General features: G+C 36.5%; 1 protein-coding gene across 4 annotated transcripts in view; it reads right to left on the bottom strand.

The window, feature by feature from the left end:
• Positions 1 to 6057: 6057 nt before the first annotated feature.
• LOC127846554 (putative ATP-dependent RNA helicase TDRD12) overlaps positions 6058 to 14206 on the bottom strand; it is a 165669-nt gene continuing 157520 nt past the window's right edge. For 3 of the 4 annotated variants that reach the window (XM_052377915.1, XM_052377914.1, XM_052377912.1), the window contains 4 exons: positions 13969 to 14128; positions 13189 to 13276; positions 8626 to 12679; positions 6058 to 7494 (listed from right to left, as the gene is read on the bottom strand). In XM_052377915.1, coding sequence (XP_052233875.1) covers positions 12516 to 12679; positions 13189 to 13276; positions 13969 to 14128 — 412 coding nt within the window. In that variant the 3' untranslated portion in view covers positions 6058 to 7494; positions 8626 to 12515. The remainder of the gene's footprint in view (positions 7495 to 8625; positions 12680 to 13188; positions 13277 to 13968; positions 14129 to 14206) is intronic. The other variant, XM_052377913.1, reaches the window with a different exon arrangement.

Here is a 14206-nt window from a genome sequence, read left to right on the forward strand (position 1 = left end):
TGTAAATCTATGCGTTTTATGTTGGAAATCCATCCATCCATCCATCCATCCACCCAACCACCACCCACCCACCCAACCACCCACCCACCCACCCACCCACCCATCCATCCCTCCCTCCCTCCCTCCGTCCCGTCCCTGTCCGTCCCTCCTCTCTCTCTCTCTCTCTCTCTCTCTCTCTCTCTCTCTCTCTCTCTCTCTCTCTCTCTTCTCCTCTCTCCTCTCTCTCTCCTCTCTCTCTCTCTCTCTCTCTCTCTATCTCTCTCTAAATATCTACAAGATAAAAATATCACCCCAAACACATTTTATTCAAAGGAGATGCGTATTTTAATTCTTATGTTTATCTGCATTGCTTAGCATTATGATTGTGATTGAAACACAAGGCTTATGAGATGAATCAAATAAACAAAACGATTTTTTAAATGGCAGGCTGATAAAGACTTTAGGTCCAGATTAGTTATATATACTAACAAGAGGGCCCTATATAGTTCGCTCACCCGAGAGGATTTGGTTCAATTAATCTTTTCCAAACGTCAAACTTGACCTAGATATTGTCCAGACAAACATCCTGGACAAGTTTCATCATTATTGATCCAAAACTCTGGCGTATGGAGTGTTTTTGTTTTTGTTAGATTTTAACTGGTGACCTATATTTTGAGTTGACCCCCCTTACCAAACGTCAAACTTTGCTTACAAAAATAAATATTTTGACCAAGATTCATAAAATCTGAAGTAAAATTGTGACCTCTAGAGTGTTTACAAGGATTTTGTATAATATAATGAAAATTTGGACAATCTAAGGGCAATAATTATGGAATTAATTATGTGATTTTGCTCATTATCAAACTTGACTGAGATCTTTCAGCAACTTTCATGAAGAATACTTGAGAAGTGTGAATGCTAGAGTGTTTACAAACCAATGTGGAAGAACAGACAGCGGACAAAGACCAATTCTAAAACCTCACCTGAGTAATCAGGTGAGCTAAAGTGTGTTTCACCGATCTGAGCCATTTTCCAACTTGTCCGAGAAATCAATAAAACCAATGTATTGACTAAGTTTCACGATGATTAGGCAAAAATGAGACTTCTATAGTTTTCGATCACAAGGTTTCTCTCTAGTCACATACGGAAAACTTCCCCCCCCCCCCCTGGCGGCCATGTTTTTTTACCGATCGTGACCATTTGCGAACTCATCTGAGAGATATATAAAACCAATCATTTCACCAAGTTTCATGATGATTGGGCAAAAAAATGTGACTTCTATAGTGTTCACAAGCTGTTTTACTATATAAATATAAGAAAACTGCCCCCGGCAGCCATGTTATTCAACTGACCGGAACCATTTTATTACTCAACTCTCGTATCAAGAAAACAAATGTTATTACCAAATTTCATGAAAATTGGGCCAAAAATTTGACTTCTAGAGTGTTCACATGTTTTCACAATATACATATTGAGAAAAATGCCCCCGCCAACTGGCGGCTATGTTTTTCACCGATCTGGACCATTTTCGAACTCGTCCGAGATATCAATAAAACCAATGTTTTGTCCAACTTTCATGATGATTGGGCAAAAATTGTGATTTCTAGTAAGTTTCCAAGGTTTCTCTATAGCCAAATAAGGAAACCTGCCCCGCCCACTGGCGGCCATGTTTTTCAACGGACCATAACCACTTTTGAACTCAACCAACATATCATTAAGGCAAACGTTTTGACAAAGTTACATGAAAATTGGGCATGAAATGTGACTTCTACAGTGTTTACACGGTTTTCTTTTTTTTGACCTAGTTTTTGACCCGGCATGGCCCAGTTTCGAACTCGACCGAGATATAATTGGGACAAAGCTTCTTACCAAGTTTCACGAAGATCGGAAAAGAAATGTGCCCTCTAGAAAATACACTGTATTATTATGACAACATTAATAGTCAAAGGGGAGTAACTACTGTAAACTTAAATGCCATATTTAGAAGAGTTGCCTCGCATGTTACATTACCTTAATGCATGATTGTTTACATGCCTTTTTACTATATAAATATATGGCAAACTGCCCGTCCCCCTGGCAATCATGTTTTTCAACGAACCGGAACCATTTTCGAACTCAACGCTCATATCAAGGAAACAAATGTTCTGACTAAATTTTATAAAAATTGGGCCAAAAATGTGACTTCTAAAGTGTTCACATGTTTTCACTATATACATAAAGAGAAAAACGCCCCGCCCACTGGCGGCCATGTTTTTTCACCGATATGGACCATTTTCGAACTCGTCCGAGAAATCAATTAAAACCAATATTTTGACCAACTTTCATGATGATTGGGCAAAAATTGTGACTTCTAGAGTGTTTACATGGTTTCTCTTTAGCCAAAAAGGAAAACTGCCCCGCCCACTGGCGGCAATGTTTTTCGACGGGCCGGAACCACTTTTGAGCTCAACCAACGTATCATTAAGACAAACATTTTGACAAAGTTACATGAAGATTGGGCATGAAATGTGGCTTCTATAGTGTTTACGAACAAATGTGGACGGACGGACAGACGATGGACAAAGACCGGCCACAAAAGCTCACCTGAGCAATCAGGTGAGCTAAAAGAAATACCTTATAACGAGAGGACCTGAAAGGCCCAAATTCGCTCACTTGAAATTCTAAGGACTGATATGTTCACACCCAAACAATTTTCATACACATCCAAGATATCATTTAAACAAATACTCTGACAAAGTTTCATGAAGATTCATGCAGCAACATAAGGAAAAATGCCCAGCCCCCACCCCCCCTGGTGGCCAAATTTTTCGAGCAACTGGAACCATTTTCGAACTTGTCCAAGATATCATTGGGACAAACCTTCTGACAATGTTTCATGGTGATCGGACAATAATTATGGCTTCTAGAGTGTTTTACTATAGCAATATATGGAAAAATGCCACGCCCCCTTTGCGGCCATGTTTTTCCACCAACCGGAACCATTTTCGAACTCATCCAAGATATCATTGGGACAAATCGTCTGACAGTTTCATGATGATCGGACAATGAATGTTGCCTCTAGAGTGTTGGTAGGTTTTACTCAAGCAATATATAGCCATATTAGGAAAAATTCCCCGCAGGGCCTGATTAAGCTGTTTTGGAGCCCAAGGCTACATATGTTACGGGAGCCCCTTCCCTCTGGCCCCCTTCTGTATATTGAAAATCATACTTAATACTACAACTAAAAGATCAGATATATATATATATTTATGCAAAACAAGTTACACAATGTATAACTATTTGATTGAACTGAACTTAACATACATTTTACATGTAACAGATTCCAGCCTAACTCTGTTTTACGACACTTCAGGTGGCAAAAGTGATCGATCATGTGTGATGTCTAATTCTCGGAGGACTTGACATTCAGTAGACAGTAGCCCAATTCTGTCAACCTTTCCTGAATCACAGTGTTCCATTGATAGTTTTTCATGCGTGATTATATTAGAAATGACATCCTACCTGTACAATTATTAACTGAAGTTACATGTATTCGTAAAGCGATGGAAACGTTTGGAAAAGTTGTCTGTAGTTGACCTCCATCAAACTTCAGCAGTTCACTTATGTGGGTGATGGTTCTATCTTGGTCTGATTCTAAAATGGCTTTGAACTAAAATAGTTCATTAACAGAAGACGCACCAATGTCATCTGGATAAGACTCTATTAGATGCGTTGCACTTTTCCGTAGATCATCCAAGGTGAGAGACTCAAACTCTGGCATGAAACCAAATAGTTTGTGAATACCAGAATATGCGCTCAAAGTTCAACAGTGAGACAATCCACTATGCTGTAGAATGTGTTAACTCGAAAATTGTCGCGTGCACTTCGCTTCAAATTCGCATCTGGTGTCGTACTCTCGTCACGAAATAGTTTCCGCCGTTTCTTACGCGTAATCGCATAATTATATTCGTTGATTGCAAGAGACGCTTTGGCCTTCTCTCCAATGTCGTCAAACATGACCAGATGTTGTCATGACCATACAGGAAAGTCGTTTAATATACGAGAAACTAATGGTTCTTAATGGATATACATGTACAACACAGAAAGACAATTGATAGCGTAGTAAATCAAAGCGAACTAAACGGTTACAATTCGACACACATCGGGAAACTGGTAAAATCATAGACAATTACTAGTGCTTTCCAGATAGTCAATTGCGTAGTAAAGAAAGATCATACATTGGGGAAACTGGCCTTCCGTTGGGGGCCCCTTGACAATCGGGGGCCTAAGGCTGCAGCTATGTAAGCCTAGTGCTTAATCCGGCCCTGATTCCCCGCCCCCTGGTGGCCATGTTTTTTAAAGCAACCATAACCATTTTGGAACTCATCCAAGATATCATTGGGACAAATCTTCTAACGTAGTTTCACAAAGATCGGAAAATAAATGTGGCCTCTAGAGTTTTAACAAGGTTTTACTATAGCCATATAAGGAAAAATGCCCCGCCCCCCTCGTGGCCATATTTTTCAACCAACCGGTATCATTTTTGAACTCGTCCAAGATATTTTTGGGATGAATCATCTGACCAAGTTAAATGAAGATCGGACAATAAATGTGGCCCCTATAGTGTTAACAAGATTTTACTATAGTCATATAAGGAAAAAATGCCCCGTCCCTTGGCAGCCATGTTTTTCAAGCAAACGCAACCATTTTTGAACTCATCCAAGATATCATTGAGACCATAGGCCAGGCGTTGAACATGCCAAATAGGCAGAATGTCATACATTCAACAAAAGTTCAAATTACAAAGTCATTATCGTTTAAAATTTATTAACCTATATGTACAATTGTAGCTTAATATTATCTGCAAACGTTGGCCATACAAAAATTGGCCTCATTTCAAACGTTTAATAATAACAAACTGACAATTCGGACAAAATCGACAGTTTTTGCTAGGTAGGACAAAAACCCGCACACCAATCTAACCATAACCATCTGTGTAAATGCGTGCTTACAAACAATACTATCACAATTTATCGCTTAACATTGATGAAAAAGAGTTAAATAAACAACTTACCCCTAAAAACTTATTCCAAAAGTTTATATTTTCTTTGCAAAAACTGTTTAACCCTATTTTATTTACTTGAAAACGAATATCGCCAATCATGCTCTTGAACCCGGCTTTGCAGTGAATTACACTGACAGAGCCAGGCACAATCAACAACAACAACGACGCTTTGGCAAATGGTGACCGCTGATTACTTTCACAGAATGGATGTAACTAAATGAAAAATACTCATTCCGATTGTATTGGAATTAGTTTTTAGGAACAAGTTGTTTATTAAACTCTTTTTCATCAATGTAAACTAATAAATTGAGATATTGTTCGTACGCACGCATTTGCACGAAGGGTTATGGTTAAATCGGAATTCGGAGTGTAGGTTTTTGTCTTACCTAGCGAAAACTGTCGATTTTGTCCGATTTTTCACTTTGTTATCCTTAAACGGTTGAAATGAGGCAAAACTTTTTATGGCCAACGTTTGCAGATGATATTTAGCTTCAGTTTTACATATAGGTTTATAAATTTTAAACGATAATGACTTTGTAATTTGAACTTTTTTTTCTGCCTATTTGGCATGTTCAATCCCTTGTCTAACTATTATATATCATATACGATTTTTTGGTGTGCCGGATCCCTATGATTGAGACCAATCTTCTGACCAAATTTCACGAAGGACAATAAATGTGGCCTCTGGAGAGTTAACATTGCAAATGTTGACGCCGTACGACGCACAAAAGGTGATCACAAAAGGTCACCATGAGCTAAAAAAGATATTCAACGTATATCCGGATGTGAAACAAAAGGTTGAACATTTACATCACTTAATATTTAAATTGAAAAAAATTGTTAAATTGTCTTTGTCTTTAAAACCATCTGAGCAAAATATATCAAGTGCTAAAAACAAAGTGCTCTTAGGTTAGACTTTGTAAATATTTCGTTTGTCTAAGAAGAAATCTGAACAAATCCCCTGAAATTGTCTGTTACTGTTTAGTGTACACAACACCAGCGTTTCTTCATCTAGTCTTACGCATACAAAGATGTGTGCAGGAACATTTTATTAAACCATAATTATAGATACACATATATCTTTATGTCAATTAATAAACGCAACAGGTACTGTATACAGTGGTTAATACAATTATACAACAAGAGATTCGTTTGTCAGAAACACAATGCCCCCCCCCCTACTGGGCCGCTTCGAAGCCTATATTTGACTTTTGACCTTGTAGGACGACCTTGACCTTTCTCCACTCAAAATATGCAGCTCCATGAGATAAACATGCATGCCAAATATCAAGTTGCTATCTTCAATATTGCAAAAGTTATGGGCAAGGTTAAAGTTTTCGGATGGACGGACAGACTGACGGACAGTCTAACCGTTATATGCCACTTTGTATTTAAAAAAATTCAAAAGGGCAAACAATGAAACTCCGGAAACTGTATAAAGAAAATGTTGCACTCTTACTAACTTCTTGTATACAGAACAGTAACTATGAACATAAAATAAACAAAAATGGGATACCCACATTGAAACAGTCAATGCAAAGCATTTGGTTAAAACCAGTTTTTGCCACTAGCCAAAACTCACACTACAACCTTTCCTTAACAAAGAAAAGTAACTGATGGACATGGAATTTTGTTTTGTCGTTTTGAGGTCATTACTGAGCTAGTAATGATAAGACAACTTGTTTGACCATTCTCATAGCAACCAAAGCAACCCCATTGTGCTCTCATCTGAATATTGTTCAGAGGACAAATTTAAACCAAAAAGGCAAAGAGGAACATAAAACAAATATAACTGAATCCACAACATATATACAAATGAGGTGTATAAACCTAAATGTTTATCTGTATTGATTAGTAGCATGCTAGGATTAAATCATGGCTCATGAGATAAATTCAATGAATAACATTATTTTTTTAATGAAATGCTTCTTATGACCTCAAATCCATATTAGATATATTTAAAAACAAGAAACATGTTTTTACAAGAGCTGTGTTTGTGAAACACAATGCCCCCTACTGTGCTTTGAAATCCCACAGCAACTATTTTAGAGAAATAAAGTTCACAGTGACCTTGACCTTTGACCTAGTGACCTCAAACCATGTTTGATTGCAGATCTCAATTAGATGCATGCACATGTGAAGTTTAAAGAATATAGACCAAAGAGTTGTCATTTTATGAGCAAGGTTAAAGTTTTGGGACAGACACACACATACAATGACACACAGACAGACAGACAGGCCAAACACCATATACCCCCGATCATTTGATCATGGGGCATAAGAAAGCAATTTATATGAAACTAATTAACATTTAAAAAAATCGGCTTTCCACAAATCCTGCCAAAAGCATCAGTGCCTGTCACTTGAGCTCAGTGATATTCTTCTCTCCTACTACAATGCATTCTGTCAGCTTCACATTGCCAGTCACATGTCCAATTGTTACCAGGACATGTTTGTGGAACAGAGTACCTCTGCAAGAAAACCATGCACAAGAATGAATTACAAATGTGTTAAACTTTAATAATATCTGAAATACTGTATAATGTTAAACAAGAGGACCTGACATCATAAATAACGATGGTTATCTGAGATCTTCAATCATAATTCGACTTTTCGACCTAAAATAGGATAGTTATCAAGCCAAAGACATAATGTATAGTTTTTGCTGAGGACATTTAGATGTTGTAATATATCAAATATAAAATCCATTTTACGAAGAAAAGATTTAAATTGTTAATTTGCTTTTAAAGTCTATAATTTACAATGTCATCCCTGTGGAAAGTCGATTTTTTTTATCAAAACAGACCAGATCATTTTGACTCGAGCATATATACAGCTCATCGTCATAAACATACATATGCAATAACAGCACGCATTTCAATTAAATACAAAACTAAATCATTTCGAAGAAAGATCAATATAAAAAGAAATGAAACAAGAGATGTGTTTGTCAGAAACACAATGCCCCCTACTGTGCCGCTTTGAAGCCATAAATTTGACCTTTGACCCTGAAGGATGACCGTGACCTTTCACCACTAAAAATGTGCAGCTCCATGAGATACATTTGCATGCCAAATATCAAGTTGCTATCTTCAATATTGCAAAAGTTATGGCCAATGTTAAAGTTTTCGGACGGACAGACGGACAGTTCAACTGCTATATGCCACCCTACCGTAGACTTAAAAAGAATATTCAACACCAATCATGATGTAAATCATAAAAGGTAGAAAAATGATATTTTTCAAATAATTAAATTGAAATAAATTGTTAAATTGTTGTTGCTGTTGTTTAAAAGGGGCATTTTCATAGATTATGGCGTATATTGAAGTTTGCCATTACATTTACAATGCACATTTGTACTTTTGTATATGCTGTTAATTGCATAAAATGAGACATTGAGCAATTATCAATTAATATAAGTACATGTTTATTCAAACTTTTGTATATTGTTATAAATAATAATACATCAGATCATACTATGTGTACTCACATGGTTTATTATGTAAGACTTTGTTATCCAGGAATTACCTATTGCTATGTTAATATTTCATCAAGAAGAATTTGCGATCGCAAATAACGTTTGAAAACTTGCATCGGCTTACCGTCAATTTTTGTTTGAAGAACGACAAGGGCTTCTGGTGTCGTTTCATTTTCATGTTGAAGGTCCATAGACTCGGCTTTTTCTTCTGATGCAGACGGTGATGTAATCACTTGTATTCTGCAATTAATTAGTAACTTTAATCGGCACATAAAGTCATTGTCAAAGTTCAAAGCAATTCTTGATTTCGGCTCAATATCCAGCTGAGACCTGAACTTCGTCTTGCGATATCCTTTTCGGTAAAATTCCAGCACATATTTGGTCGCCGGTACTTCACTCAACTGATAACGACCTTCCATGACTTGATGTAAATCGTCGCCATAATTCCATTTATTTTATAAGACGGTGTTTGTCTGTTTCAACTGGGCCTGTAGCTCAGCCTTCAGTTTGTTGTGGTCTGGCATACCAAATAAACACCGACACACATGCAATTTATCCATGTCTCTGTTTTCAACTTATACAACTCCGAATCTTGAGGAAATAAAATCTTTCATAGGCATATTCCACATTTCACAAATAAAAAATCCACAACTGTTAAGGACGTCTCGACTCTTTTCCCAGAGTCCTTAAAATCACTAAGGGTCATCTATCTGTCTTGACCTTTGTCCCCATGAACTTTCTTTTCGACCTAGAGCACAGTTAATCTGTAGTGGTATTAATATGGAATTAAGGCTATTGATGCCGCATATTTTCCAGGGATAGCAATGCATATATCTACCATGATAGTCTGACAACCACCCTTGATCAATGCTCTCATCAGCATGATCAGCATCAACGACAACACTGTCACATAAAAACCAAGTGGAAGTGCTGATTGAAAAAATCCTACCAGGTAAAAGTCCTGTTTGCAAAATCATATATTCAATATCTTTTCACTTCAACATGCTTCACTGCATCCAGTTCCTGCTGGATGGGAATATTCTAATTTGGTTGAATCTTCTTGATCCAGAAAAAAGACTTAATAATGATACATGTATTTACACAATAGAATTCCAATACACACTCAACTGATCAAGTCCATGCAGAAAGTTTATTTACAAGATCACGAAGTTCTGATGGAGACAATTCTAAATAAAAGATGGTCAAATGTTTATAGCTATGTTCTGGTTGTATTTTCCAATTAATTGTCTGTCTGTTTATTTCTCTCAAGTTATTTTAGAATAAACACATGGACAATATGCACAAAATAAAAAAAACATATATCACAAGAGATGTGTTTTTCAGAAACACAATGCCCCCTACTGCGCCGCTTTGAATTATTTTTGTGTGTGGATTATATCCCATAAAAAAAAGTTACTTCCTTTGTGAAAATGATCTGTACCTGCCAAATGATATAAAATAGAAATTTTCTCCCCTTAAAGCTTGTTACTTCCCTTGTATTATGTTTTTTGACCTTGAAGGATGACCTTGACCTCTCACTACTCAAAATGTGCAGCTCCATGAGATACACATGCATGCCAAATATTAAGTTGCTATCTTGCAAAAGTTTTGGCCACTGTTAAATTTTTCATACAGACGCACAGACTGACAGTTCAAATCTATATGCCACCCTACGGGGGGCATAAAAATTATTTTTGCTGAAAAACAGGGTGGTCGAAAACTAAGAGTAATTATGGTATAATTCAAAATTTGTCCCTTCTTGGGCGAGTCAAGTAAGTTCATTAAGAAGAAGTGCTGGCACACATTCCGGGTCAACACATTATGCTGCTTTATGGCACGGAGGGACCTCATAATATACACACTACTGATTAGAGAGTAAAGTGTGGTACTGTTGTATCCGCTTAAGATTGCAACAAAACTATCAAACTATGCCCCTAGAGAACAAGATGTGTTTGTGAAACACAATGTCCCCTTATATGATGTTTGACCTTGTAGGATGACCTTGACCTTGACCCTTCACCACTCAAAATGTGCAGCTCCTTGAGATACACACACATTTCAAATATAAAATTGCTAGCTTTAATATTGCAGAACTGAGATTACATGCGCAATTTTGACCCATATATTTGACCTTGAAGGATGACCTTGACCTTTCACCACTCAAAATGTGCAGCTCCATGAGATACACATGCATGCCAAATATCAAGTTGCTATCTTCAATATTGCAAAAGTATTCATAAAATAAGCGATTTGGGCCACATATATTTGACCTCTGACCTTGAAGGATGACCTTGACCTTTCACCACTAAAAATGTGCAGCTCCATGAGATACACATGCATGCCAAATATCAAGTTGCTATCTTCAATATTGCAAAAGTATTCATAAAATAAGCGATTTGGGCCACATATATTTGACCTCTGACCTTGAAGGATGACCTTGACCTTTCACCACTCAAAATGTGCAGCTCCATGAGATACACATGCATGCCAAATATCAAGTTGCTATCTTCAATATTGCAAAAGTATTCATAAAATGAGCGATTTTGGCCACATATATTTGACCTCTGACCTTGAAGGATGACCTTGACCTTTCACCACTCAAAATGTGCAGCTTCATGAGATACACATGCATGCCAAATATAAAGTTGCTTTCTTCAATATAGCAAAAGTTATTGCAAAATGTTAAAGTTGGCGCAAACCAACCAACCAACCAACAGACAGGGCAAAAACAATATGTCCCCCACTACTATAGTGGGGGACATAAAAACTGGCTTAGCCTTCCAAGAATGTTGCTCGCAAGATTTGCATAGAATGATATATGGAAGGCCTTTCAAAACCTTTTTCTCGTTAAATGCAGAGCCCAATACTTTAATATTTGAAATAAAGAATCGTCCACATAGATCCTAAATAAAGTATGTTTGCCTTGTGCCCATGTGATTAAAACAGTCATTGCCCTGAGGTTCAACATTCCATGAAAAAATCTTATTGTCTTAAACCAAAGGGAAAACCCAAAGGCTTAGAAAAACCAGCCAAAAGCTAAATTTCAAAAAATATTTTTCTTATTTGGTATATAATATCATCTAGTGGTCCTCAAAAAAGTTAGTTCAAATTTTGCCAATTGGTCAAAACTTCCTTATTTTCAAAATCATCACTTGAACCTCTAAGTCTGTAGCTATGATATTAATATGTAACATGAAATAGTGGTTATCTACAAAATTTGTTAAATTTATTTCCTACGGATCCAAACTGGCCATGCTTGGAGGAACACATGGTTAATAATTATAGATAACTGCGTTAAAATAATTGGCTGCTAACATTTATATTTAAAACAAGATGTGTTTGTGAAACACTATGTCCCCTTATATATTTGACCTTTGACCTTGAAGGAAGACCTTGACCTTTCACCACTCAAAATGTGCAGCTCAATGAGATAAACATTCATGCCAAATATCATGTTGCTATTTTCAATACTGCAAAAGTGTACATTAAATGAGCGGTTTTGACCCATATATTTGACCTTGAAGGATGGCCTTGACCTTTCACCACTCAACATGTGCAGCTCCATGAGATACACATATGCATGCCAAATATGAAGTTGCTATCTTCAATATTGCAAAAGTTATATCAAAATGTTAAAGTTTGACGCAAACCAACAAACAAACCAACAGAGGGGGCAAAAACAATATGTCCTGGCGCAAACAGACCAACAGACCAACAGACAGACCAACAGACAGACAGACAGGGCAAAAACAATATGTCCCCCACTACTATAGTGGGGGACATAAAAACCTTTATGTCCAAATCCTGCATCATTTATCAAGCAGTGCTAAGCAATATTGGACTTATTACATGTAGCACTCTAGGTCTCATAATTAACTAGTGAGTTTATAAACTATCCCTGAGTGAAAAAAGGAAACACTTGAACAGTTATATACATGTTTTAGTTAGTATTTACTTTCTGGAAAAAAACTAAATAAGGCCCTATTGATATGTTTTGAGCCCTACATATATAATCTACAAGTTTTGATATGCGATGTCATCAAAGTCATATTCCGTCCTGTCGTGATCTTCCAGTATCTCTAGGCTGTCAGTTGTGTCCGTCTCAGAGTCCTGGGGGTCTGGTATAGACAATGTCTTCCTTGCCAGACCACATGAAAAACTCTTCTGTTTCTTGCCCTCTGCAAACGGACAAAAAACACAGGTGCAATATTTTTTTAAAGTAAAATATACACACGACTCATTCTTTTAATTTACATTTCATCAAAAGTAAATGAGAAAAGGATATGGCAAAAAATAATATTTTTATGTTGTCACTTCCATTTTCAATCTATGTCATTTTAAATTTTCAACAGTAACCTCTAAATACATGTATTTAAGACTTTATGTTTTCTCTCTGACAATTTCAAAGTGCAAGTTTGTATTAATTAAAATAAAGACAAAATATCAAATAAACACAACTGTCAGTGAAATAAATATTATATCAATCAATGCGCTGGATGCTTTTTAATTTTAAAATATATCAATAAATTCACAAACTAAAATGTGGTGAAGAATCTCTAACTGAAATGGGGAAAAATGTCATATTTTCAGAAATAATTAATTTCAAATTGTTCCTTGTTCTAAAAGATATAAATCATGATACACATGTACCACACATGTAACAAAAACACACATATCCTCTTTTTACTTGTTAGCTTGAAAGGTTCATCCTCATTGCATTCCTCTGAGTCAGAACTGTCAACGATATTGTCGCAGTCCAGGAGCACGTTGGGCATCTACAAACACAATTTAACAATCTCATAACTGGACTATTTTGAGTCTAGCTCAGGGAAAATGGGTCTTTATGTATGAGCGTAATGTGTTGTCCTATATAAGTCTCTGGTGTCCACACAGGCTAATCAGGGACAACACTCTCCATTTTTATGGTATTTTTGTTGAAAGAAAGTCTCTTCTTTGTCCAGAGAATGTGTTTCCCTGATTAGCCTGTTCAGACTGCACAGGCTAATCTGGGACGACACTTCATGATCATTCATAAAGCCCCTTTCCCCACAGGCGGGGCTTAAAACTATGTCAACAATTTGTTGACTGAAATCTTTCATCAGCAACATTTCTCTTGAAGATGTCTTCAACAAGAAGATAAATAATCATAAAGAAATAAGCTCCTTTCTATCATTTGATTCAGTGAATACAAACCATCAAAACTTGTTGTTTAATTTACACACCTATCCATGTTTTGTTGAACCAGAAGTTTTACCACATACACATACCTTAACAAAGGAGTTAATAACATTTATTTGTTCATTTGTTGTGATACACCTCTACGTCTTTTAAAAGAATTATGTTCCAATATTTAAATAAATCAATCCAACTGTTCTCTGCTGGGTAGAGAAAGCAAATCTTACTTTATTAGAGAGAATATAAGCAGACGCTTGTTATTCTTTCATCGCCCAGACCTTAAAACACTTACCTTAACCTTATCATGTATTAGTCGACTCCACATGCCCTTTTTCTCTTTTGTCATGGAAACCAGTAGATCCTGTGAGCGCACGGCCACCTTGCACTTCGAAATGCAAATCTTGTCATACAGCTTGTATGAAAACCCAAAGTTTCCAGTGTTGGTTGCTACCCTGTAATAGAGTAACAACAAATGAATCTTTTGGATGAAATGCATTTTTTTTTTGCATCAATGATATTTTCTTTATTCA

The sequence above is a fragment of the Dreissena polymorpha genome, chromosome 9, assembly GCF_020536995.1.
Source record: "Dreissena polymorpha isolate Duluth1 chromosome 9, UMN_Dpol_1.0, whole genome shotgun sequence".
NCBI lineage: Eukaryota > Metazoa > Mollusca > Bivalvia > Myida > Dreissenidae > Dreissena > Dreissena polymorpha.